The sequence below is a fragment of the Pleuronectes platessa genome, chromosome 9 (assembly GCF_947347685.1).
Source record: "Pleuronectes platessa chromosome 9, fPlePla1.1, whole genome shotgun sequence".
In the NCBI taxonomy this organism is placed as follows: domain Eukaryota; kingdom Metazoa; phylum Chordata; class Actinopteri; order Pleuronectiformes; family Pleuronectidae; genus Pleuronectes; species Pleuronectes platessa.
Genome location: NC_070634.1, coordinates 22,483,937 through 22,509,934, shown reverse-complemented (window position 1 = coordinate 22,509,934; position 25,998 = coordinate 22,483,937). Strand labels below are relative to the sequence as shown.

Here is a 25,998-nt window from a genome sequence, read left to right as displayed (position 1 = left end):
TTTTATTTAAAATAGATGGTGCTGAAGGTTTTGCAGTTCTGAACACACTCTATCATCTGTGCTTCATCTGGGCCTCATGTTGCAGACACCATCTGTCATATAATAACACATCTGTCTTACATTAAGTATTATACATCAGTATATGTTGGTCGACTTCAATAATGATAATAATAGATTGACCCGCAGGTCGAATGGCAAAGAGAATAATTATCATAGCTTGATAAATTCCTCTAATGACATATTGAATTTAGACAATATTAAAAGTAAACAGCTAATTAAATACACCTTGGAACATTTGGCATATTTCTCACAAAAGATGGGCTCCTGCTAATTTTTAGATATGAGCAAATTCGACAACATCACATGTGAAAATCTTAGCTTCAGAACTGAAGACAGACATATTTCCTTAAAGTAATATCATTACACAGATTCTATTGTGTCTGCAACACTTTATTTGAGGCATGTTTACCTTCATTAAGGCTAAAAACACGGTGTAAATGAAGCCACAGGAGCAACATGGAGGCATTTTCTGTCGTTTACTTCAATTGTATTGGAATTGGATTTAACACTGTTTATCCCTGACGCTCTAAAAGTATTTGTGGGCTCCATCGGCATAGTGGTAAGTAGATATTGAATGAGTTAACATTTTGGGTGAACTGTCCCTTTAATGGCTTTATTTTAACTTTTTTTTTTTTTTTTACTGATTTTGATAGAATTTAGTCGAAGATTTAGCCTTTGAAACACCCACAGCATATTTTCCCAGCTACTGAGTGTGAATAATAGATGCAGCAGTAACATTAGAGGACTGTGTGTTTGAGGTGGATTTCCCTTTTACTCAGTCGGGGACAGAGGCAGCAGCAGCAGCAGCAGCAGTAATATGCGGTGCTGAGGAAAGAGTGGAGGCGCTAGACTCACACACACACAGAGGGAGAGAAAGGGAGGGAGGGAGGGAGGGAGAGAGAGACACAGAGAGAGAGAGAGAGAAAGAGAGAAAGAGAGACCACCCAGGATATTTCTCCCCATCTCACCAGAGGAGACCGGTCGTCCTCTCCTCTCCTCCCGGGACATGTGGTGCACTGGGCGGCAGCAGCAGTTGTAGCAGCAGCAGCTCTGTGGTGGAGGAGGTGGTGGTGGTGGTGGTGGTGCAGCCTCGGCGCGTCCTCCGGGTGCCTCCTTTTGTCTTTTAACTCCTCATCTGTGTCGGTCGGTAATGAGCTTGCTGGGGGCCTACAAGAAAAAGACCAGTTACGATGGCTATGAATCTTTGCAGTTGGTCGATAGCGCCGGGGAGAGCTTCAGTGTCGGCAGCGGCGCAGGAGGAGGAGGAGGAGGAGAAGGAGGAGGAGGCGGCAGCGGCGTACCCGGAGGCTCCATAGCGGCCACACTTGGACCGAAGGCGGGCCCGCTGAGAGAGGAGGACTGCAGCACCATGGACAGCTCAGGTAAGAGTCTGTGATTGAGAAGCTGCTGCTGGTCTGTGAGGAGACTCTACACTGGGGTTGTGTTTCTGCAGAGGGCTGACGTTAATGCAAGTGTGCAACCATGCTATCCCCTGTGGAGCTCCCAGCCGTGAACCCACCCAAAATCCAACTACTATTGGCCACTTACATGTTAAGATATGTCCCATGTGATTGGCTATGGGCAAAATTGCTGTTTAAATATGAGGGAAACAAAAATGTAGTGCACATGACAGAGTTAATCCTGCAAATGGTTTATTAGTTATGTTATAAAGTGTTGGAGACGCAAAGCAAACATTATACAATGTACAATAAAGGTATGATTTTCTATTCACACCATATATTGTACCTAATCTATATACGACTGTGTTTTTCAGACGCATTAAGTGCTCAAAGATCTTTGATATTAATTTATTATATTTTGACTGGTCATACATATATTTCAGATAATATTCATACATATAGTAGTGTATGCAGCGATACTCTTTTGTCCATAGTATGGAAATGTTTACACAAATTGTTCAATATGTTTTACACATTTTAAAAGCTTTATTAAATCTATAAACCACATGAAAGGCCCTACTAACTTTCTGATATACGTTTGAAACATGAAATAATATCCACAATTATATTAGCGCAAGGTTAAGTCTAACCTGCCGTGAATGATGGATTAATAGTCTAATAAAAAACTCAATCTTCAGCTATATATATCCTAAATCTAGTGACAAATCCTTAACATGCTCTGTTGGATCCAGTCATAACAACTGCAGGTGAGGCTTGTGCCCTGTGTTCACCTCGCTGCAGTGCTCTTTGGAGTCAGCCGGCCTCCAGGGGACCGACGTTTGTGTGAAACAAAAGGAGGAGGAGGAGGAGGGTGGGAGGGTCAGCTGAAGGGAAGGAGGGATGGGGTTTGGGGATGGCGGTGGAGAAGGGGGCGGGGTCCAGTGTCAGATGTCTCTAGGTTGCTGCCTTGTGATGTATGCGTGTGTGCCTGTTTCTCCCCGTCCGTATGGGACATCCATCTGTCCCATTCACAAAACCCCCGGTTTGAGAGGGTGAAGGTTGGCACTCTAGAAGGAGGGAGACGCATTCAAAGAAACTATTGATCTCTCTGGCAAAGCCGAGAGCCAGTGCTTTGCCGAGTGCTGCTAATGTACCGCTCTCAGTTTCTGTGAGAGGCCGGCCTCTTCATTACCTGACAGAGCTCTGTATCACAGCCTGTATCAGAGCCTCCCCTCGATGGGCTCTGTATATTTGCAGGGTTGTTTTGTCACAGTAGCCGACTCACCAGGCTGCACAATCCCACATCCATCTGGTTACTGACACAGAGGCCCGTCAACCAGGGAAGGGAGCAGGAAGATTCACACGGAGATAAAAACATGGAGACGAACAAAGGATGATAAAGAGGGGTAGAAACATATTTACATGAGGAAGATAGAGAAAAGGAAACATTACAAGAAAGATAAAAAATCAGATGGACGCAGTTGATCTTTGGACAATAAGAATTAAGTAAACTCATGTTCGAGAAGTTTACGGACATTGATTATGTTGAATACAGGACCTGTAGTTTGCTTAAAGACGTATGTTAGTGCGGTAGAAGTCAGATATTTAACATTTTTACTGTTATATCTGACCAAACAGGGATTGGGTCGAACACTATAAAGACCAGTGGACGCTAACATCAGTGTTGAAACTCCTCAACACTGTGTAGGCGAGATGACTCTGAGATGTCAAAAGTTTTATATGCAACATTTCTCAGATCTCCTCTGATGTTTTGTAAGTTATTTGGGCATCTTGAATTGTCTGCTGTAAAACAAACATTGATGAGGGCTTGCATTTGATATACAGGCCCTGACCTGACCTGACTCCAGTGTTACATGTTTTAAATATTTTATTCGTTGCCAAAGTTCAACAACAACACAAATTTATGACCTGAATAACAGAGCTGTCATCAGATATTCATGAGCTGGTTCGGACACTGCAGGTTCAGGACGCCACTTGTCTCAAGGACAGCTGATATATTGATGCATGGGATTTAAATATTAGACTTATTCAAATCCATGTTAAATGCAGGTATACTGTAAGTTTTGATATTTTACATCCACGCTGTATGGATGGATATTTAGGGAGAATTATTTGGGTCTGTAGGAAGAAGCCAACATCTCTGCACATAACTAGAATTGTCTTCTCTTTCCTAAGCCTCCCTCTGTCTGTCTCTCCCTCTGTTTGCCATCTTGCACTTTTGGCGCCGTGGGGATTTCAGCCAATCGTGACGTTTCATCCCAATTTTTATGGCATCGAATTAACTTAAACTAATAGGCACAATTAAAAATATTCTGTTTGATAACAACTAGGAGGAGACAGGCTTTATGACCAATACTGCAACCAGCCACCGGGGGGCAATCAAGACGATATAGCTTCACTTTTCGGAAGCTGTCAAATCATCCATCTTGATCACAGTGTGTGATGTTGTCATACAGTCTATGGTTGACTCTGTTAAAGTGGAGGCGGTGGTCCTGGTCCTGCTCTAGGAGAGCAGCTCTTTCTCATTCTCTCTCTCTCTCTTTTCTGATAACTTTGAAATATTTATTTTCTGTCATCATCACCGCTGCCGCTCTACCTGTGCAGGTATCGAACATGATTGGCGGATCCAGGCCGAGCTCACATAAGCTCCTGATTTCAAGGCAGTAGAGGATGTAGGCTTTTTTTTTAAAACATCCTGTCATGCTCCCTGACAGAGAAATCTGCATAGTAATGAAGTTAAAAATAGACGGAACCTTACTGGTGAAATTGCAGCGTTAGGCAAGAGGATCATGCTCACTGTGTTGAAGAGACAGTTTGATGTTTGGGGAATATGCTCACTGGATTTCTTGCAAACACTCTCCTATCTGCATCTTGTGAAACTACCACCCAATATTTCCCGCACTGTTTCTTTAAATAAAGTATGACTAATACTTATATGACAGTGGCCCTGTGTGTCACTTATGTGGAGAGCCAGAGAGAGAGAGACTGGTCAGATCACAAGAGTGTGGATATCCAACTGAGCCCAGTGGGACACATCCTGACTTGACACTATGTTTGGGTTCAGGTCCTGCTTGTAATCAGTGGAAAACATCAGACTTTGTTCAGGCTCAGTCACACAGTACAGGACACCTGTTGAGTTTGGGTCAATCTCGGTTAGTTCACTTCCTGGAATAGGACGGATTCTAATTGAGGTCTGAGCCACACTCACAGAAAAAATTGTCCTATACTCTTCAGGTCAGATGTCAGTGATGCAGGATGCTTTAATTATTTTACTGGTCCTTTTGTGGTGTTATTGTTAACATTGTATGTCATTCATTTCAGAAAGAATGAATGACCTTAGGCTTGTGAAGCCCTTTCAGATCTGAATAGATAAACCAAAAGTGCACAATACCCGTTAATGAATAAGAACTCTAACGTCTACCTTAAACTACTAAGCTCGAAGACTCACAAGAGACAATTTTAAAGGTTCAGTGTGTAGAATTTAGTGACATCTAGAGGTGAAGTTGCATGTTGCAGCTAAACACCCCTTACCTCTGTGGATATGTGCAGCATGAGTTCAACGAGCAGGGACTTTATCCCTCAAGTCGAAAAAATAAATCCCTGTCACGAATGTCAAGCTTCTGCAGTCAGAGATGAAAAGTCTAAATTTGGAAATTAGCGAGACTCTCAAATAGCACATGGCGGAGGAGGATTGGAGGAGAAGAGGCATAAGGAGTAGGAAAGTTAGGCTTTTGATGATGGAGAGGAAAACACAGAAAACTTCATCTCAACAGAGTTACTGTCTAGACACACTTCCTCTGAGACACTGTGTGTAATGGCTTTGTAAATACGTGTTTAATCATGAAAGTCTTCTGCTCTAAATTCAATTTTTAACGTGTCCCTCCACTGAACCACGCATGTTTATCTAGAGGAATTGAAATTACACATCTCTGAGATGTTTCTTAGGTTGGAAAAACAAGGATTATGAGTGAACTGTCACTTCTAAAGAGAATAGGAGTAAGGAGAATTAATATGTTTAACAATATGATGCAGGTTCCGCTAGATTTTTTATGGAAATAACCCTTATTCAGTCGAGATCCTTCCAGTCCCCACAGTCTCTGAGAACCTTATATTTCATTTCATTATTTCATTGTTGTCAAACTGTCCATTGCTGAACCTCCTCTTTTCAGCCTCTGTCTGAAACACTTGGTTTTTAGTCCTGTCTCTTTAAGATCCCCCCCCTCCCAATAAAACCCAGTCTGCTCTGATTGGTGAACTGGAAGAGGAACTGGAAGATGAACTGGACGAGGAAAGAGAAAGCTAATTTAAAAATAACAATGAATCTAAGATTGGCTGTTTCAGGTCTGCTCAGAATCAAACATTGTGCCTCACTGGCATAAAGCAAAAAAAGCTTCTTATTGTCTATTAGCTGTTCCTCTTCGTGGCAATAACATCACACAATCTGCAGCCAACCACCACTAATGATACTGTTTCATCTCTCCCTGATGTGCTCAACTTCACCTCTGCGAGCATTGGCCAGATAAAGATGGAAATCCAATATATGGACTCGACCTGGAGTCGTACAAAGTTCTTGCAGAGTCGCAAAGAGAAATAATTTTATGGGATTGTTTGCGATTTGGAGAAGCTCCATTTCAACTTGTTCTCCTCAATTTCTTCCATTAAGTGTAATAGTAGTCGTGCATTCAGGGGTTACCAGCAGAGAGTGTTGATAGTGACTGCAGCGTGACAGAAGATGACGAAGAGGCACAGTGATCTTCCTCTAGCTGGACCTTATCACCTTCACCTGTCTCTCAGCTATAAATCAAGTTTTAATATAAAATCATAAATCCAGCTTTGGCTTTAATGCAACACATGAACTACTCTCTCCTTATTTCTTTACTGTTTCCCATTTTGCATCAAATCTTCGACTACTTGTTAAACATATGCACATTGACACAGACCCTGGACGTCAGAATGACTCAATTTGAAACAAATTAAAACTCGAGTCAGAGGCTGTTCCCAAGGAAGGATGAAACTTTTTGGGACCATACCCTCTAGGTCCCCTCTATTAGAACAATCGATTCAGAGAGTTGACTCACAAAGTTATTGATTATTGGTGTGTCGGTGGCTGGTCTCCTGTGACCGAGAGTCAGACTCTATGGTATGCGTTTAATTGTGTGTCTTATCTCTTTTGAGCTCGTGCAAGTATTTTCTAGCACAGTTGAAATGTGTCATCTGATTTCTGATTGGCTGATGTCGTTCCGCAGATATGGACGCCAATTCCAGCGGCGGACTGCTGGACATGGTGAAGGGAGGAGCGGGGAAGTTCTTCAGCAACTTCAAGGACAACCTGAAGGACACGCTGAAGGACACCTCCACCAAGGTCATGCATCAGGTTGCCACGTAAGTGAATCTTATATTCCCACCTGCACCGTAGCAAGGTGCTCTTACTGTTTGACTCAAAGTTGACCATGCTCATCAAATGCCATGACATCATCGGTTTGAATGGTATTTTTCTTTATACAACAGAATAAGAAGTTCAATATTTCCGCAACTTGTTTCGGATGTTTCAGGGGTGTCAAGACAAACTCTAGACAAACTCTGGTCCCCTTTTCTTTTGCCGCACAAGCTGTGGCCCATGAGTACTTCCCCTAGGCCGGGGCAGTGCATGTACGAGCTCACACAGCTTGTGGCCTGGGGCAGGCTTCTGTGTAGCTTGAAACATCTCACTGGTAATTTGCTTGCACAAGTTTGAAAATATGTAAAGGTCCAAAAGATCTACAAATGTCCAGTTCCCACAGCTCTGGGACAGGATGAGCATGGCGGGGATGAAGAAGAAATTATGACGTTCCTTTAAGTTGAAGACCAGACTCCCACAATGAGACTGTAGTTCTGAGCCACATCTACGAATCAAACACACTGACGGCCATCATAATCTAACTACTATTGAAAAACACATTAATCTACTTGCAAAATCAAGCACATTTAAAAACATGGATGATATAATAGATTAAATAAATTGAAGACATGCACGAAGCCTCCTATTTCTAATTATGTTGTATATTCAACCTGCATTCTTTGCACCTGAAATGCTTTGATAGTTGTAATCGCACACTCCAGATTTCTGTAGTAAGAATAAAAGTGATTTATTATAAATTATAATAAAAAATCATCGTAATAAAATGTTATTATCGTCGTTTTGATGTCATCTAATTGCATGAATGTATATTTATTATACATTCGTCTGATAAATGGTGAAGTGATGTGGTTACACTGTTGTTTCTGTTGTTGAATCTAAAGTCAGTCAGTGACAGATTTAGAAGGAGGCAGCAGAGTCTGGCACAGCTCGGTCGGCCTAGTGTGTTTGTGCACAGGCATCTGCACAGGGCAGCACAAAGGGGCCTCTGTGCTGTCAGGAACACACACACACACACACACACACACACACCCACAAGACAGCTCCTCTCACTATTGACTAAGCAAATTTGATGGCGATTATTCCTCTCTCGTGTCTCCTCTCATCTGCTGCTAGACCAACTCCCACTCCTCTGTTGTTCCCTCGTGCTTTCTTCCACCTCTCCCCTCTCCTCTCCTCCTTGTCTCCTCTCCTCTCCTCTCGTCTACTCTCGTCTCGTCTCCTCTCTGTCCATCGCACCTCTCCTTGCTGAATTATTCATGGCGGTTCATCGTGCCAAATGGCCAGTGCACTGCTGATACAGAGGGATTCATTTCATCCGGGCCTCGTGTGTGTTTGTGTGGACGAAGTATGTACATGTTGGAGTGGGTGGTTGGGATAATGGGGTGGTGGGACTCCACTCCGTGGGAGGCAGGCTACTGTACCGACTGGCAGGAAACCTCAGAAAAGGAAGGTAGTAAAGCGGTCCTACAATAATGTACCACATGTTAGTGCACTTCAGGTGTCATCAGTAACTCTCCTCCGGTGTGTTGTTGTACAAACAACATCCCCTCGCTTTATTTAATGACGACAGGCGGAACAGTTTTCCAGAACACGAGGTTGTACGTTTGTTTATAAATCAGCTTCTTGTGAACGGAGCTCTACCACTCACTATCTAGTACGTGTGATCTATAGAGCAGTTCCCTAGCACGATAATATAGATGTAGAATTATAATCGTGTGTCATGAGCGTCAGTGGTTCGTCCGTGTCGAATCTGGTCATGAAACTTAATTTGAGAGACATAATAAAAAGGGGTGGAAGGCGTCTGGCGTTCATAGGACTTGATTATGACGTCCCTGCTTTTAGTTTACACCTCAGCGATTTGTCATGTTTATCTTAAATGTGGTCTCATGTGGGAGGACTGATGTACTTTTGGTTTGATATTGGTTTTCAGGCATGTTGCTATGGACAGAGATGACTTCTGATATATCAAAAATGAAAACACTGTTGTGTGTTTGCAGCCTCATCAGTTCTGATTCAGTGTTCAGTGATTCTCTAGAGTGGCAGTTTGGAGGTTTTTCCAGCAGCTTCAGGTTGTGTTTTGGTCATTTCTTATTTAAAGAGGCAGTTTCATACCTGTGTATCGGACAAAAGTGTTTGATGTCTTCATATGAAATTCACACGAACGTGCCTGACTTATGGTCAAAGCCCTGCGAGGTGTTAACCAGGCGCAGTTTGATTGGTTCCCCTCCGCTTCAGTCTCATCTATATTCGAGGGCCGTTGCTGAATTATTGAACGCAGCCTGTTTGTTTATTTGTTTGTTTACCTGACTGAGAGGGAAACCAGTCAGGAAACAGGTCTCACCAGTGTGTTCGCCTGTCTGTGAGCGGTGGAGTCTGGATGGCTGATGTGGTGAAAGGCATCCTGGCACCACCCCCCCCCCCCCCCCCCCCCCCGATCCCCCCCATCCCGTCAGACACACGTTCATCTCTGTCTGTCTCAGTCCTTTTTCCTCTGGAAGTGGATTATTACGATCCAGATTAAACAAGTCACAAATCGACTGCTTTGGCCTAAAGAGAAAAGGTAAAAAGAAAAGATTGTGGAGAGAAGCATGCAGGGTATGTGAAGAGCCCGAATTTAATATCTATCGGGATCTAACCCACTTACACTGTGTGAGTTTGTGTGTGTTGGTTTGTGTGTGTTGGTTTGAGTGTTTGGTGTGTGGAGTGTCAGTTAGAGCACCTCTCATCTGATGTAATCTGGCCTAAATTGCGTTTTGTGCCCCTGATGTTTACTTTGCAGTATGAAAACATAAGCATCAAGCAGCGTGGTGCTGGAGCTTGTGGATAACTGCATAGTGTACGATTGTGTGTGTGTGTGTGCGTGTGTGTGTGCATGTGTGTGTGCACAGTTATGCAGCAGGAAATAATTGAGACTACATATACGAAAAAAAAGATGAGCTCAACCGTACAGTAGTTATTAAAGATGTTGTAATGAGGAATTAGTACATTTACAATTAAACTTAACATACAAAAGTAAACACAAACATCCCTTCACGTCCACTGGTTCACATACACACAATTACAACAGGCGACAGTAAATAAACAGTTGAATTCAGATGATCAGTTTAAGGGAGCGATTATGATGCCTATAGCTTGTTTGAACTCCTCAAGCAATAAGAAAAAAAATTACTAAATAAACCGATTTAATACAACAACAACAACAACAGAATGTTTAGCTGAAATAAATTGCTCGTGACAAACATTTCAACCTTCGATCTGACATACGACATAGATCTCTATGTATTAGGAAGGAAAACACAATTGCATTTTGCACATATTTCTGGCTTGATTAAAATGGCTGAAATGATCTTACTTCTGAATATTGATGGTTTTAAAAGCAGCCAATGTATTTTACGTTTTAATATAAGATTGTAATTTTTTATTTTTAAATTCTCATTTGAGCGTAAACAGCATTTGTCGACTGATTTACACAAATATAAATAAAGGTGGAAAACTTCCCCAGAGGCAGATTTTCTCTCCTTGTGTCTTTCCCCTTATACCTCGGTACCTTGCAGCTCATTTTAATTGGCTGCAGCTCAATCCTCCAGAGGTCAGGGAGGCTGCTTATTTGTATACTGCGAGGCTATTGGCCGTGAGCATGTAAACCTGACACCTGACCTGCTTCTCTCCTCTAATAGCTCAGTATCTATTTCAGGAGGCGGCAGGTAAATCACTGAAATACACAAAGCACGTCCGATATCTCCAGACATATACTTTCAAATATCTCAAAATGTTTATTAAATATGCTTTGAAATGATATTGGGATCCAACAAGTAACATGTTAGCTGTGTTATATCAAGGAAGCTTTAGTAAACCACCCAGATTTGAGTATTTCTGAAATGCATTTAGAATTGGATTAGAATAGAAACCTGATCTGTGGTCCAACTACTTCATTATGGAGGGAGCAGGAGGGAGGAGTTATGACGGGTGAATGAAGTCACCTCCTTTCACACTGATGGATTTATCTCAGTTTGGCAGTTTATGCTTTTTCAAGGCTACTTTCTGCATTATGACAAATAAAGTTCCTAGAAATGTAAGAAGTACAATAGCTACTATTACATTTACATGAATTCCGGTCTTATTTTAGATGTGAACCCGGAGCCTGAGACGCTCTTAACCTGCTCTCACGCGACAGCAGGCTAATAGTGTGGCTCTGCATTACACAACCAGCTCAAGGATTAGCCTGCAGTGTATCAGGGGCAACGCCAGCGCTCCTTAACCACACAGAGATTACTGGCTGAGATCAGCGCCGCTCGGAGCATTTTCACAGTTGGTAACGAGTCAACTCAATTTGATGCACATTAGCCGACTAATGTAGATTGCATGATAAGCTGCAGCCCAGTGGGTAGCCGAGCCATTTGCTGCTATTGGGTGGAAACACTTTTTAGAGAGAGAGAGAGAGAAAGCAAACCTCGCAGTCAAGTTGCACCAAATTTCACACATAAATATATACAGAAATTCTGTATCTTGAAATGTTGAAGAAGGTGAAAAGTAATTTCCTGGAGTCTGCGCCAAATCGTATTTCTTCTTTTGTGTCCCATCTTCCCTCCAAGTTCTGTGGAAATCAGTTTTGTAGTTTTTGTGTAATCTTGCTGAAAATCAAACAATCGCACAGGGGTTGAAAACAGAACGTCCTTGGTGGAGACACCAACTCTTCAAATCAAATGTCTGCTTGAGAATCTGCAGCTCATGGAAATAAATCCCACTCCTCACTCCCTCCCCAGCCTGCAGCTGCCCTGCAGTGCTTTATAAACACTGTTTTCCATATCCTTCAGTGGGCGACTTGTGAGCACGCGTGCACTGCAGCCGCCGCTCCCAGAAAACAGTCCATATGGAGGAGCATGCGTCTGGTAATGAAAGGCGACGCCGCTCAAGCGAAGGATTCACATATGGCCGCTCTTTTGATCCTGCTGCAGCTCGGCGAGCCTGAAAGAACCTGACATGCCCACAGACACACATGTGGAGGCTTCTGCTCTGAAGCCTGTTGAGGAAACGCAGATTGTGCATTCCTGATGCACTGAGGTGGAGAGATGGTTCAACTCTCTGGAGGCTGGACTTTCATTTATTAATCTTATTTAAACCGTCTGAAAAATAGAGTATTATGAAAATAGAATGCACAAAAATAATGGTTAATACAATCGTACTCTTGGGGAAATTTGTTGTTGTTTTTCTTTATACATGTGATATTATTTATCTGCTATAGTCTAACTGCATTAAACAAGTTGGTGAAATTCATCTTTAAATGCTTTGTTTCCCCCCCCCCCAGGTACACTAAAGGGGAGCTGGACATTGCCTACATCACGTCACGCATCATAGGTAACACATGTGTTTGATGCTAATGCTGGTGTGTGAGATGTGTGTGAATTTTCATTCTAATAAATGTGACAAGAATTAAATAATATTTCATAAGATTATAATGGTTTACAACATCCAAGGACACTGAGACAACAAATTTTATAGAAACACGTAGATGAGACATTTTAAAAAGTGATTTCTATCTCCTGCTATCAGATAAATCTAAAGCTGCTTCAGACAGGCACTGAAGTTCTGGACTTTTTTCCAGAAATCTTCCAGAGTGGCGTTATGTGAGAACTAAAATGTCCGAGTAGTGAGCCCACGTTAGAAAACAGCAGGGAAAGAAGAAGAAGAAGAAACGGAAATCAAGAGTTTTTCTTGATAAAGGCCGATGCCGGTGTGGATGTGCAAAAACACAAGATTGTCAAAGTAGATACTATACGTCCATTTTCTTGTGATCTTGCCGTGTTCTTCATATGTGAAAGACGAGCTCCAGAAAAAGTCCAGACCCAGTTCCTAACCCTAACCATTTCCCAGTCATGTCTGAAAACAGCTTCAGGCGGTGCTGACATGCACTCACACAAACACAAACACAGATGTCTGCTCCTCACTCTTTCCCGCTGTTCTTCTCGCATCATCAAATCACTAACAGCATTGCACAGAGTGAGGAGCAGCAGTTTGTCCTTTAGAGGACGAAGTCAGCTGTACATTTGTCCCCCGAGGGCGTGTGTCCCATCATGCCCCACTGTTGACCCACACTGTGCGCCGCCACATATTTCAGTTTTAAATTCACCTATTAGCTGATCTGTAGTCAGCATTGTTAAAGTCCCTCATCCAGCTTCTGAGATATAATGTCTTTTTATTTGCAGTAATGACATATCCAGCGGAGTCGGTGCAGATCGGGTATCAGAACCACGTGGAGGACATCCGCTCCTTCCTCGACAGCCGCCACGCCGACCACTACACTGTGTTCAACCTATCACAGCGCAACTACCGCGGCGCCAAGTTCTCCAACAGGGTGAGTGTGACACTGGATCAGATGAAGTCATTACAGCTTTATTAGTCAGTGCTTAGTGGCGAGTGGCTGTTGGATTATTTAAACACCAGAGTGCGATGTGGAACTCACTGGCTATTTTTGCTACATGTGCTCATAAACTGTAAAAGAATCCAGAGTGCTCCCATAGGAGGAGGAGTTACAAAGACATTTTACGAATAAACTAAAATGTACTCATGTCATCATAAAATTACAAGATTAACTTTTACGCTGCTACATCTGCAAAACCCAGAAGAAAATCAGAAAATTCTATATTTATAGGTCTGTGTCCGAAAGTTCTCGGCAGCTTCTCTCTGTCCGTCACCATATAAGATATTTTATTTGAAGCCTTAGAGCAAAGTCAACCCTCAACAATCTCCTGCCATTGAATATTTAATGTGAGTGAAGTGTGAGCTGGAGGGATGTTTGGGTTTTCTGGTTTACTGAAGCTCTGAGTCAATATTCATATATACTCGTTTTTTTGTTGTTGTTGCTAGATTTATTCTAATCGTTAATCTACAAGTGATGGAAGACACCAGTTGGTCAGTGAAGTTATCAGGTTATTCACAATAATAAACGCGAAAATTGAATAATAAAAACCACTCGGAAAAGTTCTACATACTAATTCTAATTATCTAAATCATGGCAACAACAGCCAATTAGCCTTTGTGCCAGTTAGTCTTCAGAGAATTACAGAGAATTTTATTTTGGAAAGTTGTAAGCTTCGGTCTGAAATAGTTCTGAAATAGCCGACATGCAAAGAATACAAAAATAAAGCAGTTCAATAAATCCTTCAAATGTATTTACAAGCCTGACACGTCTACAGAACTTAAACACATCGGAAATCTTCATTGCAGATCAACCAGGTAGGATGAACGGTTATGCAACATTACTTTGCACCAAAGCCTGTTTTTTAAAATCTTTACACACAACAACTCACTGATGACAAGGAATAATCCTGAAGTAGCTCTGGAGCATCAACACAGACCGAGAGAAGGCAGGTTGATTCTGATGCTCCATTCACTCTGTTTCATTCTGTCTCTATGATTGTGTGACATGTGCATAAGGATCCGCAGCATGTGACCCCAGTATCATCTCCTCCAGCACTCATGCACAGCTGGATTTAGATCTGTGAGCAGGCGCGTGTGTGTAGATGTGAAGATTGCCACCGTTCAGACACTGAGGTGTCAAGCTGTGGAGTGAACATGGCTGAGTTGGCCCCTGTCTGCCCGTTGGAACTCACTTTATCTCCAGTGGATGACTCATCGTGACAACTTGTGTGTTGTGTTGTTCCACTGCTGCAGGGCTGTTGGTATAACCTGCACCTCCTCCCTCCTCTCCTCCGAACTCTTCTTCTGCTTCCGCGTGTTTCTCCTCCCTCCTTCCTCTTTGCTCTATTTTTATTTCCATCTCATTTGCTCTCTGACTTGTCTTTGCCTTTCCTCCCCTCCCTCCCTCTCTTCCCCCCCCGCACCATCTCCTCTCCAGGTCTCAGAGTGTAATTGGCCGTCTCGCCAGGCTCCCAGCCTCCACAACCTGTTTGCTGTGTGTAAGAACATGCACAACTGGCTCAAGCAGAATCCCAAGAATGTGTGTGTCATCACCTGCTCGGTAAGAAAACGCCCTCCGGTCAGTTTCATATGCCTCCACCGGACAAACTGAAATGTCCTCCCAAGTCCCCCAGTGTCCCTTCCAACACACATTTCAGTGACTCACTTTGTCACCATCCAAGGTTTAATTGTCAATTTGACTGTTTAAGAGACAATTTTAGGACAAACAGAACATAACAACTGTACTGTGGCAGTTTAAAATGAGTGTGGAATGCCTATTAGTAATTTAATCAAATCATCATCATGTTTTTCATCCAATAAAAGCCCAAAAAAAACCAGCAAGGTTTTTGCCAGACTGCTACTACTGGTTGGAAATCCTCTAACAAGGCCACATGCAAAAAAATTTCTGACAAAAGCTTAGTAATTTTAGAGCTTTGGTAAAACATCTAGAACATCTGTTATATCATTTGTGGACTTGTGTTCTCAAATTATCCCAAATATTTCCAACGATGTTCAAACCCAGAGAAATCACCAATTTTATTCAAGGTAACATATGACGTTTCATTCTGGTCGCCTTTAATTGTGTCCTTTACTTTGCCCGTCTCTGCTATTGGCAATGGTGGAGAAGACCACAACTCCCATGATCCATTGCTGCTTCATAATGTCAAACTAGGTCTTTTGTTATTGTTTTGATTGAAAGACCCCTAGTGGTCAAGGTTATGTATTGTCCATTCCCTGCCCCCAAAAAGTTTTGCATGGCAGAGATCAGTTTAGGAAAGAAAAACAAAACTTTTATTTTTATAAAACACTTTTACTCCATCTTGTCCGACACACTACAACATCGACATTGTCAGGAAAACCGAGCCCAGCTAAACTCACCCCCTAAATACTTTGCTCCAGAAATGTTTCCCCCTGAATCCACCAGTGAGACCAGTTTGTTGTAATTCAGTGACAGCTCTGTTCGCTGGAGGCTGTGGCCAAGCGGCTGTGGTTTGGCTGTTGCTTGGCAAACGCCTCCATCTTGCGTAATCCTCCACAGACAGTTCCTTTCTGAAAAAAAAAGGAAAAAACTTTCACAAGAATGTTTTTGTCTCCCTGCAACCTGAAATGACCTCGAGTGACTTTAAACAGTGAATGCTTTCAGTAATCAGTATTTTCACAGTTCATCCACAGTGTGAGTGTGAGTCACTGTTCGGAGGATTCATCCAAAACATGTTCACTCTTGATGCGACACCAGGATGTCAAATCAACAGATTAACATTTAAGCCAGAAGAGACCAGTTTATTTATATTCACGAGTTTTATCCATTCTGATGTGTTTCTCCAGGATGGTCGGGCTCTGTCGGGCGTCCTGGTCTGTGCCATGTTCTGCTTCTGCCACCTCTTCAACAACCCGGTTCCTGCCATGCAGCTGCTCAGCGCCAAGAGGCCGGGATCGGGCCTCTGGCCTTCGCACCGCAGGTTCGAATCCTCCGACACGAGCAAGAGGGAAAAGAGGGCAAGTTAAAGAAAGAAAGAAGGAAAGAAAGAAAGAAAGAAAGAAAGAAAGAAAGAAAAGAGGGAGAGTTTGCCTTTCACATGAGGGCAGTAAGAGATTGTCAGAGTCAGACGTGTTCACAACAACCGAACGCTCTTGCATCTTGCATCTGTCCGGTTGACATCTTTGTCTGCGTCTTCTAGTTTTATGAAACCAGATATTTGAATTCCTTTAATTTAATTTTAATTTTTGTAATTTTCAGGTATATTGCTCTTAACTGAAATTTGAATACTTTTCAGTGTCGAAGAGAAAAACATTGATTGGATTTAATTAGAAACACATTCAGTCCTCAGTGTATTCCACTGGTTCACATAATTGTTTTTCTAAGCGTTTTTGCATTTAGGACAAAATGCAGGAACCGAAACAAAGGCTTGTTGAAGGTGAATTAAATAAAAACACAAAACAAGCCGAGCAGACTCTGAAGGCAAAATAACTCAAACTCTAGACACAGAGGACTCAGAGCACAGGGACTGAATACATGAGGAGCAGGAGCAGACGATAGCAGGAGCCGGGAAATCAGACAGGAAGTAAAGTGAGGGACTGAAGCAGGAAATGAAGAACTCAAAGTGCAAACAAAGAAGAAAATCCAAATCTACAAAACAAGAGTCCAACCACAAGGACATACAGAGTCCAAGAATCAAAACAAATCCAAAAAGGTTCAAACACAAGATGTTCAACCAGAGAGAATGATGACAACCCATTCAGAGGAGGATGAACATTTTAGATTATGGCAAAGAAGCCGAATTTGAGACCACGGGCAGCAAATCAAAATACACGTAGTAGTCAAACAGTGTAGCCGACAGTCATCAGTTTCCTCATTGTGAGCGTGAGCCTCAGCCCGCGAGGCCGAGACACCCTGGAGGTCGGACATTTGTTTACCCTCTCAGCCAGTGGCTCTACTATTTAAATGCTAATGAAGGACTCTTAGCGTGAGTCAGAGTCTCAGTGGAAGTTCACAGAGAGTTTATGGAAATCGCAGCAAATAATTCGATTCTGGACGGAGCTCAAAGTCCCTTGAATCTGTTTGGCTGCACTCGGGACGTTTTAACTCTTTCATAGCTGCTCTGTATTGGTTGTTTTTATAAATATATATAACATTGGCCAGTTTGTGAAGGACGATGATGACGAAGCAGATTTTTTCCCTGTCCCTGTCCACATGCAGGTACATAGGTTATGTGTGCAGCATGGTGTCGGAGAAGCCCAGTCTGCCCCACTCCAAGCCGCTGGTGATCAAGGGCCTCACCATGAGTCCGGTGCCCGTCTTCAACAAGCAGCGCAGCGGCTGTCGGCCCTTCTGTGACGTCCTCATCGGAGAGACCAAGATCTTCACCACCTCACAGGAGTATGAGAGGATGAGGTAGGGACCAGATGCTCAGCGTAAAGCACTAGATCGTATATAATAAGCATAATATGATTTTTCTCCCCTCGCTTACCCACAATCCTCCATTTCTCTTCCTCCCACTCTCTGCGTCCCGTGCTCCGTCGCAGAGAGCACAGGGTCCAAGAAGGGAAGGTGGTGTTCCCTCTGGGCGTAAGTGTGCAAGGAGACGTCGTGGTTTCCATCTACCACATGAGGTCGACCATTGGAGGACGTCTGCAGGCCAAGGTACGCCTTTAGTCCCGAATCCCAGTTTCCCACATCATTTTTCTCCACATCTGGTGATCCTCAGAAAATAATCTCGCGAGTCCTGCAGGGCTTGAGACCCTCCGTCTTCCTCACTGAGCTCTCACTAAACTTGTCCTTCTCTTATCAGACGTCCAACACCCAAATCTCTCAGATCCAGTTCCACACTGGCTTCATCGCTCCTGGAACCACCGTGTTACAGTTTAACAAGTAAGGACATTTCTTCTGTTTAATCCCTAGTACTAACACTGCAGAAAAAGCAAACATCTCCTTTTAACTATTATTTACATGTATTACATATTTACATGTTGCAGTCCCTTTTCATGGTCCTTATCTCTCTTCTCAGGCCCGACCTGGATGCATGTGACTCTCCAGAGAAGTATCCCCAGCTGTTCCATGTGATCCTGGATGTGGAGGTTGAGGGGGTGGACAAGCAAAAGGACCTGACGCCCCCGTGGGAGCAGTTCCCCTGTAAAGACCTGAACCCCAACGTGCTCTTCTCCTGCCACCAGGAACACCAGGACGCGCTGGCTATCGCTGGTACTGTGAAGACGCATGTTTAATCTGTAGAATAGTCATGGTTGAGGTTGGAAGATTTGTACACGTGTATATATCTATATATATATAGATATATACATAGACATAGACAAACTAATGTGACTCTCATTTTTGTTCCTATAAGATGAGATGGAGGGCTTGGATCTGGAGGGTAAGAAAGTAGAGGAGGCCACAGATCTGTTAGAGAAACTGTTCAAGACATTAATTAACCAGCAGGGGCTTGGTTTTAATTCTATTGCATTATTTAGGCATTTAATTGAAATATTGATAATTCTCTCCTTGGCTGATTCCATTCGTGATCTGCACCGACTGAATTGAAACCAAGCCCACAGTTGTGATGCAGTGATATGTCATTTTGGTAGAAAATGTTACTCTGGCACGACGACTCCTGGGAACTGAATAAATTACAGCAGTAGATGAATGAAATCCCTGAACACGTGTCCTACAACAGCAGACACATGTATTCCTCCACATATCAAATAAATGTTTTTGATAAATATTTGTGGATGCGCAGAACTGGGAAAAAACGACTTGCTGACATAAAGGAAGACAAAACATCTGCTCTACCAAAGTGAAATATTGCTCTGAATTAGTTCTGTTAGCCGTTTTCTTCCCTTTTTTTTCCGCTGATAGCTTTATGTTTATTTTATAGATTCCTGTAAATGAAGACTATTTGTGTTGTTGTTGACAATTTCTCCTCCAATTAGCTAAAAGCAGCTCCGGCCCCACTGGCAGACAGCAATGTGTGCAGCTCTCAGTGTGAGGAGAGTAGATGGTGCTTGTAGCAGTGATGCCTTTTATATTCTACTTCCCTCTTTCCCCCCCCCCCCCCCCTCGACCATACCTTCCCCTGTGTCTGCTCTGACACGTCTTTCACTCTGCAGTCTACGCCTCCTCCTCACGTCTCCGTCTCTTTCTGTCTCCTCGTCCTGCAGAGCCGAGCCGGCCCCCCGGGGGTCCAGAGGGTCGGGGCCATGGCGAGGAGAGTGAGCCCTCCGACGATGAGATGCTGTCTCTCTCCAGCCAGCGCAGCAACGCCAGCGGGCCCCCCCAGAGACCTGACCCCCCGGCCCACATGTCCGCAGCTCCTGCAAGTGAAGAGGTGGATCTCCTCGGCCTGGACGGGGACGAGATGAACCGGCCGGCCTGCCCTTCGTCTCAGCCCCCGTCTGCCGCGGCCACCGACCTTCTAGGGGACTTGTTCGGGGCCCCGCCTCAGCCAAGCAGCGGGGCCTCATCTGCCCAGTCCACTCCGCACAAAGTCCTCCCCAACACCGCCTCGCCATGTCACTCTCCTGCACCAGGTGACGGGCTACATTAGATCTAAACACACAATGTGATTTTGTAAAATAAACTTAGCTTGTCAGATACATAATTAGAGTTTCGATGTATTTTTAAAGATGAATTTTGTTAATTTAGCAATAAAGTTCACTCTTAGAAGTAGTTTGACCAAATAATCTTTTTTCTGGTGCTTCGTTCCTCTTCTCATGGTTTTCTTCAGATGATAAAATGGATTTTAATATTATTCGGTCGAACTGTCAGTTAATATTAAGGTATAAATATCAAAAAGATATATAATTTAAAGAGTAAATGAATAAGTTTTGAACGTATTTGTGGATGAAAAAATATGTGGATGTGGATGAAAAAATATAACAAATGTGAGGTATTGTTTGTTTTGAAGTTTATGTAAAGATATATTACAAGTTCAGAGGTCCCTGCGATGCAAAAGAAGAACTTTTTAGATAATCTGCCATCATCTTATTTTCCAGAATGAGAACGTTTGTGATTTTGCTTCCCCCTCAGCATTCGATCCCTTTGGGGCAGGTCCGATGCCGAAGCCTCAGGACGTGATGGGCTCGTTCCTCGGACCAGGTAACGTGGGGCAGCCGGACCCCTTCCTGCATGCTGCTCGCTCTCCGTCTCCCACCCTGCAGCCCACGGGCCTGGGTAAGGCATGTTTCTGCTGCTCTGTAGTAAAGACAAAAAGAGAGTCTGCTTCAAACCTGGGTAAGACGTGCACTGGGATTAATGGCATCCAAACCTAACTGTGTTTGTCCATTTGATTTGTTTCTTGATTTTTTTCAGTTTTTAAGCTTTGCTCTTCATGTTGCTTACTCAACAAGAGATGGCCTCTTTTTAATTTCCGCTGCATGTTTGATTATGAGTTTGCATGATGTATAATGTGCATTTGCAGCACCTGTGGTTGTTACTGTATCGAAACTCCACTGACCTGATACCGGCTGGAGTCAGTCCCCATCATTTATCTTTTATTTATTAACTTAAAGCAAATGTTTAATCTTCAACTAGGACAGGACAACTCTGCTTCTTTAGAATTAGACTTCTCTTTATATATACAACACCCTTTCCTAGTGAGTGAGGTGTATCACGGTTTCAAGAACCAACACCTCGATCCATTTAGACAGGCTCCCTAACAACTGAAATCTTTGTGGGTGTACGTCACTCATTCATTGTGTGTGTATTTGTGTGACAAACCTGTGTGTTCTTGATTAGGTCGGAGTTCCCCCGTTCCGCCCGCCAACCCAACCGTCAACATCCAGCAGCAAAACGCCAAGGGAGGATGGGACTGGAACCGACCGGCCACCACAACCACAGGTGCTCCAACACACAGACGCACAGAGATACACAAACACAACTGCAGCACTGACTGTTCAATCGTTTAATCTGGGGAACCTGGTGGATCGAATTGTGGTTTTGTTCCATGCATCATTCCCCTCTGTGTGTTCAAGCAGGAGGAGGCTTCAGTGTGGGCAACTGCTCAGCTACCACCAGCCCCACAGGCTCCCTGAACAACACCCCCACCCACCAGACAAAGCCCAGCACCCTGGACCCGTTCGCTGACATAGGCAACCTCGGGGGAAGCCTCGGAGGTCAGTCGCTGGACTGTTCCTGTGTCTCTGTGTCTTTTGCCGTCGTCTCTCTGCTCTAATCTACATGTTCTTTATCATCAGGAGGTTCTGGCTTCTCCAGCAAACCCACCACCCCAACTGGAACGGCCCCCTCTTTCCCTCCCATGGGCTCCCCATCACGGCCTCCTCCGTCTCCCCAGCACGCGGGAGGGTGGCAGGCTCAAGCAGGAGCCGGCTTCCCCTCTTGGCAGCCGGGTGCAGCAGGGGGCGGAGGGTGGCCCGCTCAAGGACAGGTGCCCCCCCCGCAGCCAAAGCCCAGCCCCAGCCACACCCCCATGGCTCACACGTCGCCTCAGAACCGACCCAACTACAACGTCAGCTTCTCTCCGATGGGAGGAGGCTCACCCAGTGCAGCGGTTAAAGCACAGGCGGCCATGGGTGAGGACACGTTTCACTGCTGCCTGCAGTTTGTTAAATCTTTGTAATAGAACAATATTTGACATAAATTGCAGTAATTCTTGAATTGATGGATTTTGTTGTTGCTGAATTTGAGTGTTCATGCAAAACAAATCTATGGTGTTTCGTCTACAGCACGATGAATGAATTCTAATAGACATATTTCAGTGCTCATGCTGGATTCATATCAGATTTAAAATGTTGTGCAGTTTGTCCTAGAACACAAAAATGTGACAAGATTAAAAAAACACATTTCATATGAATCCATTACTTATTATTTTGATTCAGATAAAAAAACTAAAAAATGTCGAGCTATCCATTATCCAGGTTATTGCATTTGGATGTTTTAAGAAAATTATTTAAAGAAGAATAACTGAATTTTTTTATATTACAATTATGTATTTAGAGAAAGCAGCGAATGGATTGTGATACTTGTGTAACTGTATTTGTTAAATATATTTTATTTTATTACATCTTAAAGATCTTAAAGTAAATTTGATCACATTAGATTGTATCTACGAGGGATGATGAGTGGCTGAGTAACTAAACCATGTTTTCTCTCTTTCTGTTTTATTTCTTTATTTCCTCTTCCAGGTTCCAAGCCCAAGGTCTTAAACGCCAACTTTGACGACCTCCTGTCCGGTCAAGGCTTCGCAGGGGCCAAAGAGAAGAAAGGGCCCAGGACCATTGCAGAGATGAGGAAGGAGGAAATGGCCAAAGAGATGGACCCGGAGAAAATAAAGGCAGGGGCCTCAGAGTGTCATATGCAAACAGACTCAATAATGATTAGTTTGTTTGTCCTTATTTGGTCACATGACTCTAGCATCAGTAGATCTGGGTAGAATTTGAGTTTGTTGTATTTTTATCCAGTGAGTTACTATAGAAACAAATCACAGAAAGTAGGATATTGTTCTCAAAAACCTTTTGGCTGCTGAGGCCCGTCTGTTCAATCCAGAATTAACTAGGCGGCCGAAGTAGGTCTTCCTCTAATTACTCCTGGAAAACCATTTCACCGGAGCCAAACTGACATGAAAGCGTTTCTTCTAATAATTGCCCCAATTCCGGTCATTGGCAGCTAATGGCTTCCCCCTTCTCGCCCTCTCCTGTCTGTGACCCAGATTCTGGACTGGATCGAGGGGAAGGAGCGCAACATCCGGGCCCTTCTGTCCACCATGCACACCGTGCTGTGGGAGGGGGAGACGCGCTGGAAGCCCATAGGCATGGCCGACCTGGTCACCCCGGAGCAGGTGAAGAAGGTCTACCGCAAGGCAGTGCTGGTTGTCCACCCAGACAAGGTGAGAGAGATATGAACACAACGTACAATCCAAATATCTCAAAGCTCATCAGCTGGAAACTTTACTTAAAGCAGTTTGAATCACTATTTGTAGACATGAAGCTCAACAAAAGCTCAACAAAGCACAAAGCACACAACACACAACACACATCATGGGTCAATGATTTGAAAAGACCATTTATTGCTCAGCTTGTCTCTGATACATCTTCATCTGAGTCATTCCATCATCCTGAGAAATATGTTTATGAATGAAAACAGAACAAAAATATCTCAATACAATAACCTGCCTAAAGATAACTCACATTTTGCAAGCCAGCATGTTGTCCATCTATTTATACACACTATGGAATAATAAGGGGATAATAAGTCACATTCACAGGTTGTTTTTGCTGCCTCCAGGTGGCCAAACTGCCATCATAAGTAACATCCTTACAACTGTCAGCAGATTGTTGACTCGGCTCTCGCTGAATCCTGATTGGTGCAATTTTTTCCCAAAACAAACCAATGGCTTGTGAAAGGAGGACAGGTTCCACAGAGACCAATGAGAAAAAGCTTCAATCTTTATTGTTCCACCAGACAGAACCAGACAGAACCAGACAGAAGTAGGTAGCAGAAGGTGACTAGAACCGTCCCAGCTTGTTTCAGCCCTCTTTAAAATCTTGTCACACCATCACGTTTACAAAACCCTGCAGCCAAATTTAATAATTTTTAAGGGTAAGTACATAAAAGAGAAAGTATGAACAGATTCCGTAAAACAAGAATAGAAATGAAAGGTTTCTTACAGTCAGAAACAGAAAGCAGACCTTTTGTTTTCAGGGCCTTAAACTACATCTCACTAAAGCTGCTTTGAGACATGCACTGAACTCTTCTGACCCTCAGTGGAGGGACTGGATGTGAGGAGAGTTTCTCCATACTGCCCCCTGGTGACAACTCGGGGAAAAATGAAAAAAACATAAGAATACAAATATCTCAAGAGGAAGAAGAAAACACTGATCTCAAGAGAGTGTTTGGGGAGAAGAGCCCATAGTGTTGTTGACATGCTGAAAACAATAACCTGTGATGCAGAATCTAACACTAAGTCCTGCTGGTTTGTGTGTTGCTGTGAACTTGTCTGAGAGGAGAATCTCAACAGACTGTCACTGAACCATGTGTTTCAGCTTTCATATTTCTGCACATGATCCAATCTGTTCTCTCAGCGTCTCTCTGTTGTACATCCAGGTGTTGTGCCTGAAGCCGAACAGATGGCTGGTATCCCTCATTTCAATAAGGGCAACATATTTGAATTGTGACGTTTCTCCTCTTCTTCCCTCACAGGCAACGGGACAACCGTACGAACAATACGCCAAGATGATTTTCATGGAACTAAATGACGCCTGGTCAGAATTTGACAGCCAAGGACAAAAACCTCTCTACTGAGTGAACAGAGGAGGGAAACGACCGAGAAGGAGGAGGATTCATCTCATCCTTAAAAAAAAGAAGTCCACATACGACAGCCACACCCTGCAACATCTGCCTTTATACCCGTGCTTTGACCCGTACTTCTGTTCTTACCACACAAACCTGCAGAGGAGACAAGTGGATCTGCAGAGATAACAGAGCCACCAGTGCTCGGACCATCATCTGGACAAATGACCCCCCCAAACCCCCCGCTCGCCCTGTAGCTCTTATGTACCTACCTACTGTTTGTATGTGGTGCAGCAGTGTCCTTCCTCAGTGTCCAGTGTCCTTAGCCCAGAACCAAACCACCAATCAGAGCAGAGTCACCGGGACGGCTTGAACAACACGGCAATGTCCGATTCTGAGGAGACGGCGATGAAAACAAAGATGAAGGACACGCTAGATATGAGAAAAACTCATCAAGGGACTGAACTGAACATGCATTTCACAGACCAGGGCAACTGCAACCAACAACAGGCATTAACCCCCTTTTTTTCCCGTTTGTGTGACAGTTGGAACCATGATCAGTTCTGTTGAATCAAATCAAGTCTCTCATGAAACTGAATGATCCCACAAATGAGACAGACATGAAGCCAAATGTGTTTTCCATCCGAAATAATGTGTTTGGAGGAAGGAAATAACAAATAATCATTAATATATGAAGCATTACGGGCGTGAGAAGGAATTAAAGCAACATGATAATTAAAAAATTCATGACACTAAGTAAAATAAAACGTGCTTTTTCTTAACAGTAAGACAGAAAGCTGCAGACATCTCAGTGTGAGCCGCTCGTCACGGCGGTGTCTGATGTCATCGAGCCTCGCGTGTTTCTGTATCTGCAGGGAAGTGGGTGTTGTATGTTTTAGGATGAGCACATGTAGAGTTCCACACGTGAAGCACCTCGAGGCCTCGTGCATATACTCGCTTGTACGGTAACGCATTTCTGCAAAGGGAGCTCGGTGGAAGCACAAACTGACGAAGGGGAAGCCAGTGTTATTTATTTATTAACTCATTCTGTTCTCGTTGTTGTTGTCGGTCCGAGGAAGAGTTCAGGATTTTGGGGCCGTTAAGTCGAATCACACTTGTAACCGATCGACTACATAACAGGTTTTGTGTTTATAGTATTTTAATGTCCGCAATATCTCTCCCCCCCCCCCCCCCGCCCAATTTTACAGAGATGTAAAATGTGTGTAAAAAACACTACAACACTTTCTGCCACAAACTCAACACAAAATACCTGTCGTTAAACTCTCTCATTGGATCATGTGTAAATTGTGTTGCCGGACTGACTATGAGATATTCTTTTATTTATTTTCGTTTAGATATGAGAGACATTTCTGTCACAGCACTGGCACTTAATAATGCAGATATCATTTTCATATCAGCCGTCGGTAAGAGCACAATTATCAGCGTCTTTCTGTAGAACTTAA

At 43.4% G+C, this 25,998-nt stretch overlaps 1 protein-coding gene across 1 annotated transcript; it reads left to right on the top strand.

The window, feature by feature from the left end:
- The first annotated feature begins 1,154 nt into the window (after positions 1–1,154).
- On the top strand, positions 1,155–25,634 carry dnajc6 (DnaJ (Hsp40) homolog, subfamily C, member 6). Its single transcript, XM_053430460.1, has 18 exons — positions 1,155–1,442; positions 6,728–6,863; positions 12,185–12,234; positions 13,083–13,231; positions 14,735–14,857; positions 16,123–16,256; positions 17,495–17,689; positions 17,821–17,938; positions 18,087–18,166; positions 18,303–18,496; positions 19,450–19,818; positions 20,318–20,461; positions 21,026–21,127; positions 21,265–21,402; positions 21,484–21,819; positions 22,432–22,580; positions 22,956–23,132; positions 24,446–25,634. Exons 1-18 carry the CDS (start codon positions 1,211–1,213, stop codon positions 24,545–24,547), a joined length of 2,928 nt encoding a protein of 975 aa, XP_053286435.1. The 5' UTR covers positions 1,155–1,210; the 3' UTR covers positions 24,548–25,634.
- The last annotated feature ends 364 nt before the right edge of the window (positions 25,635–25,998 follow it).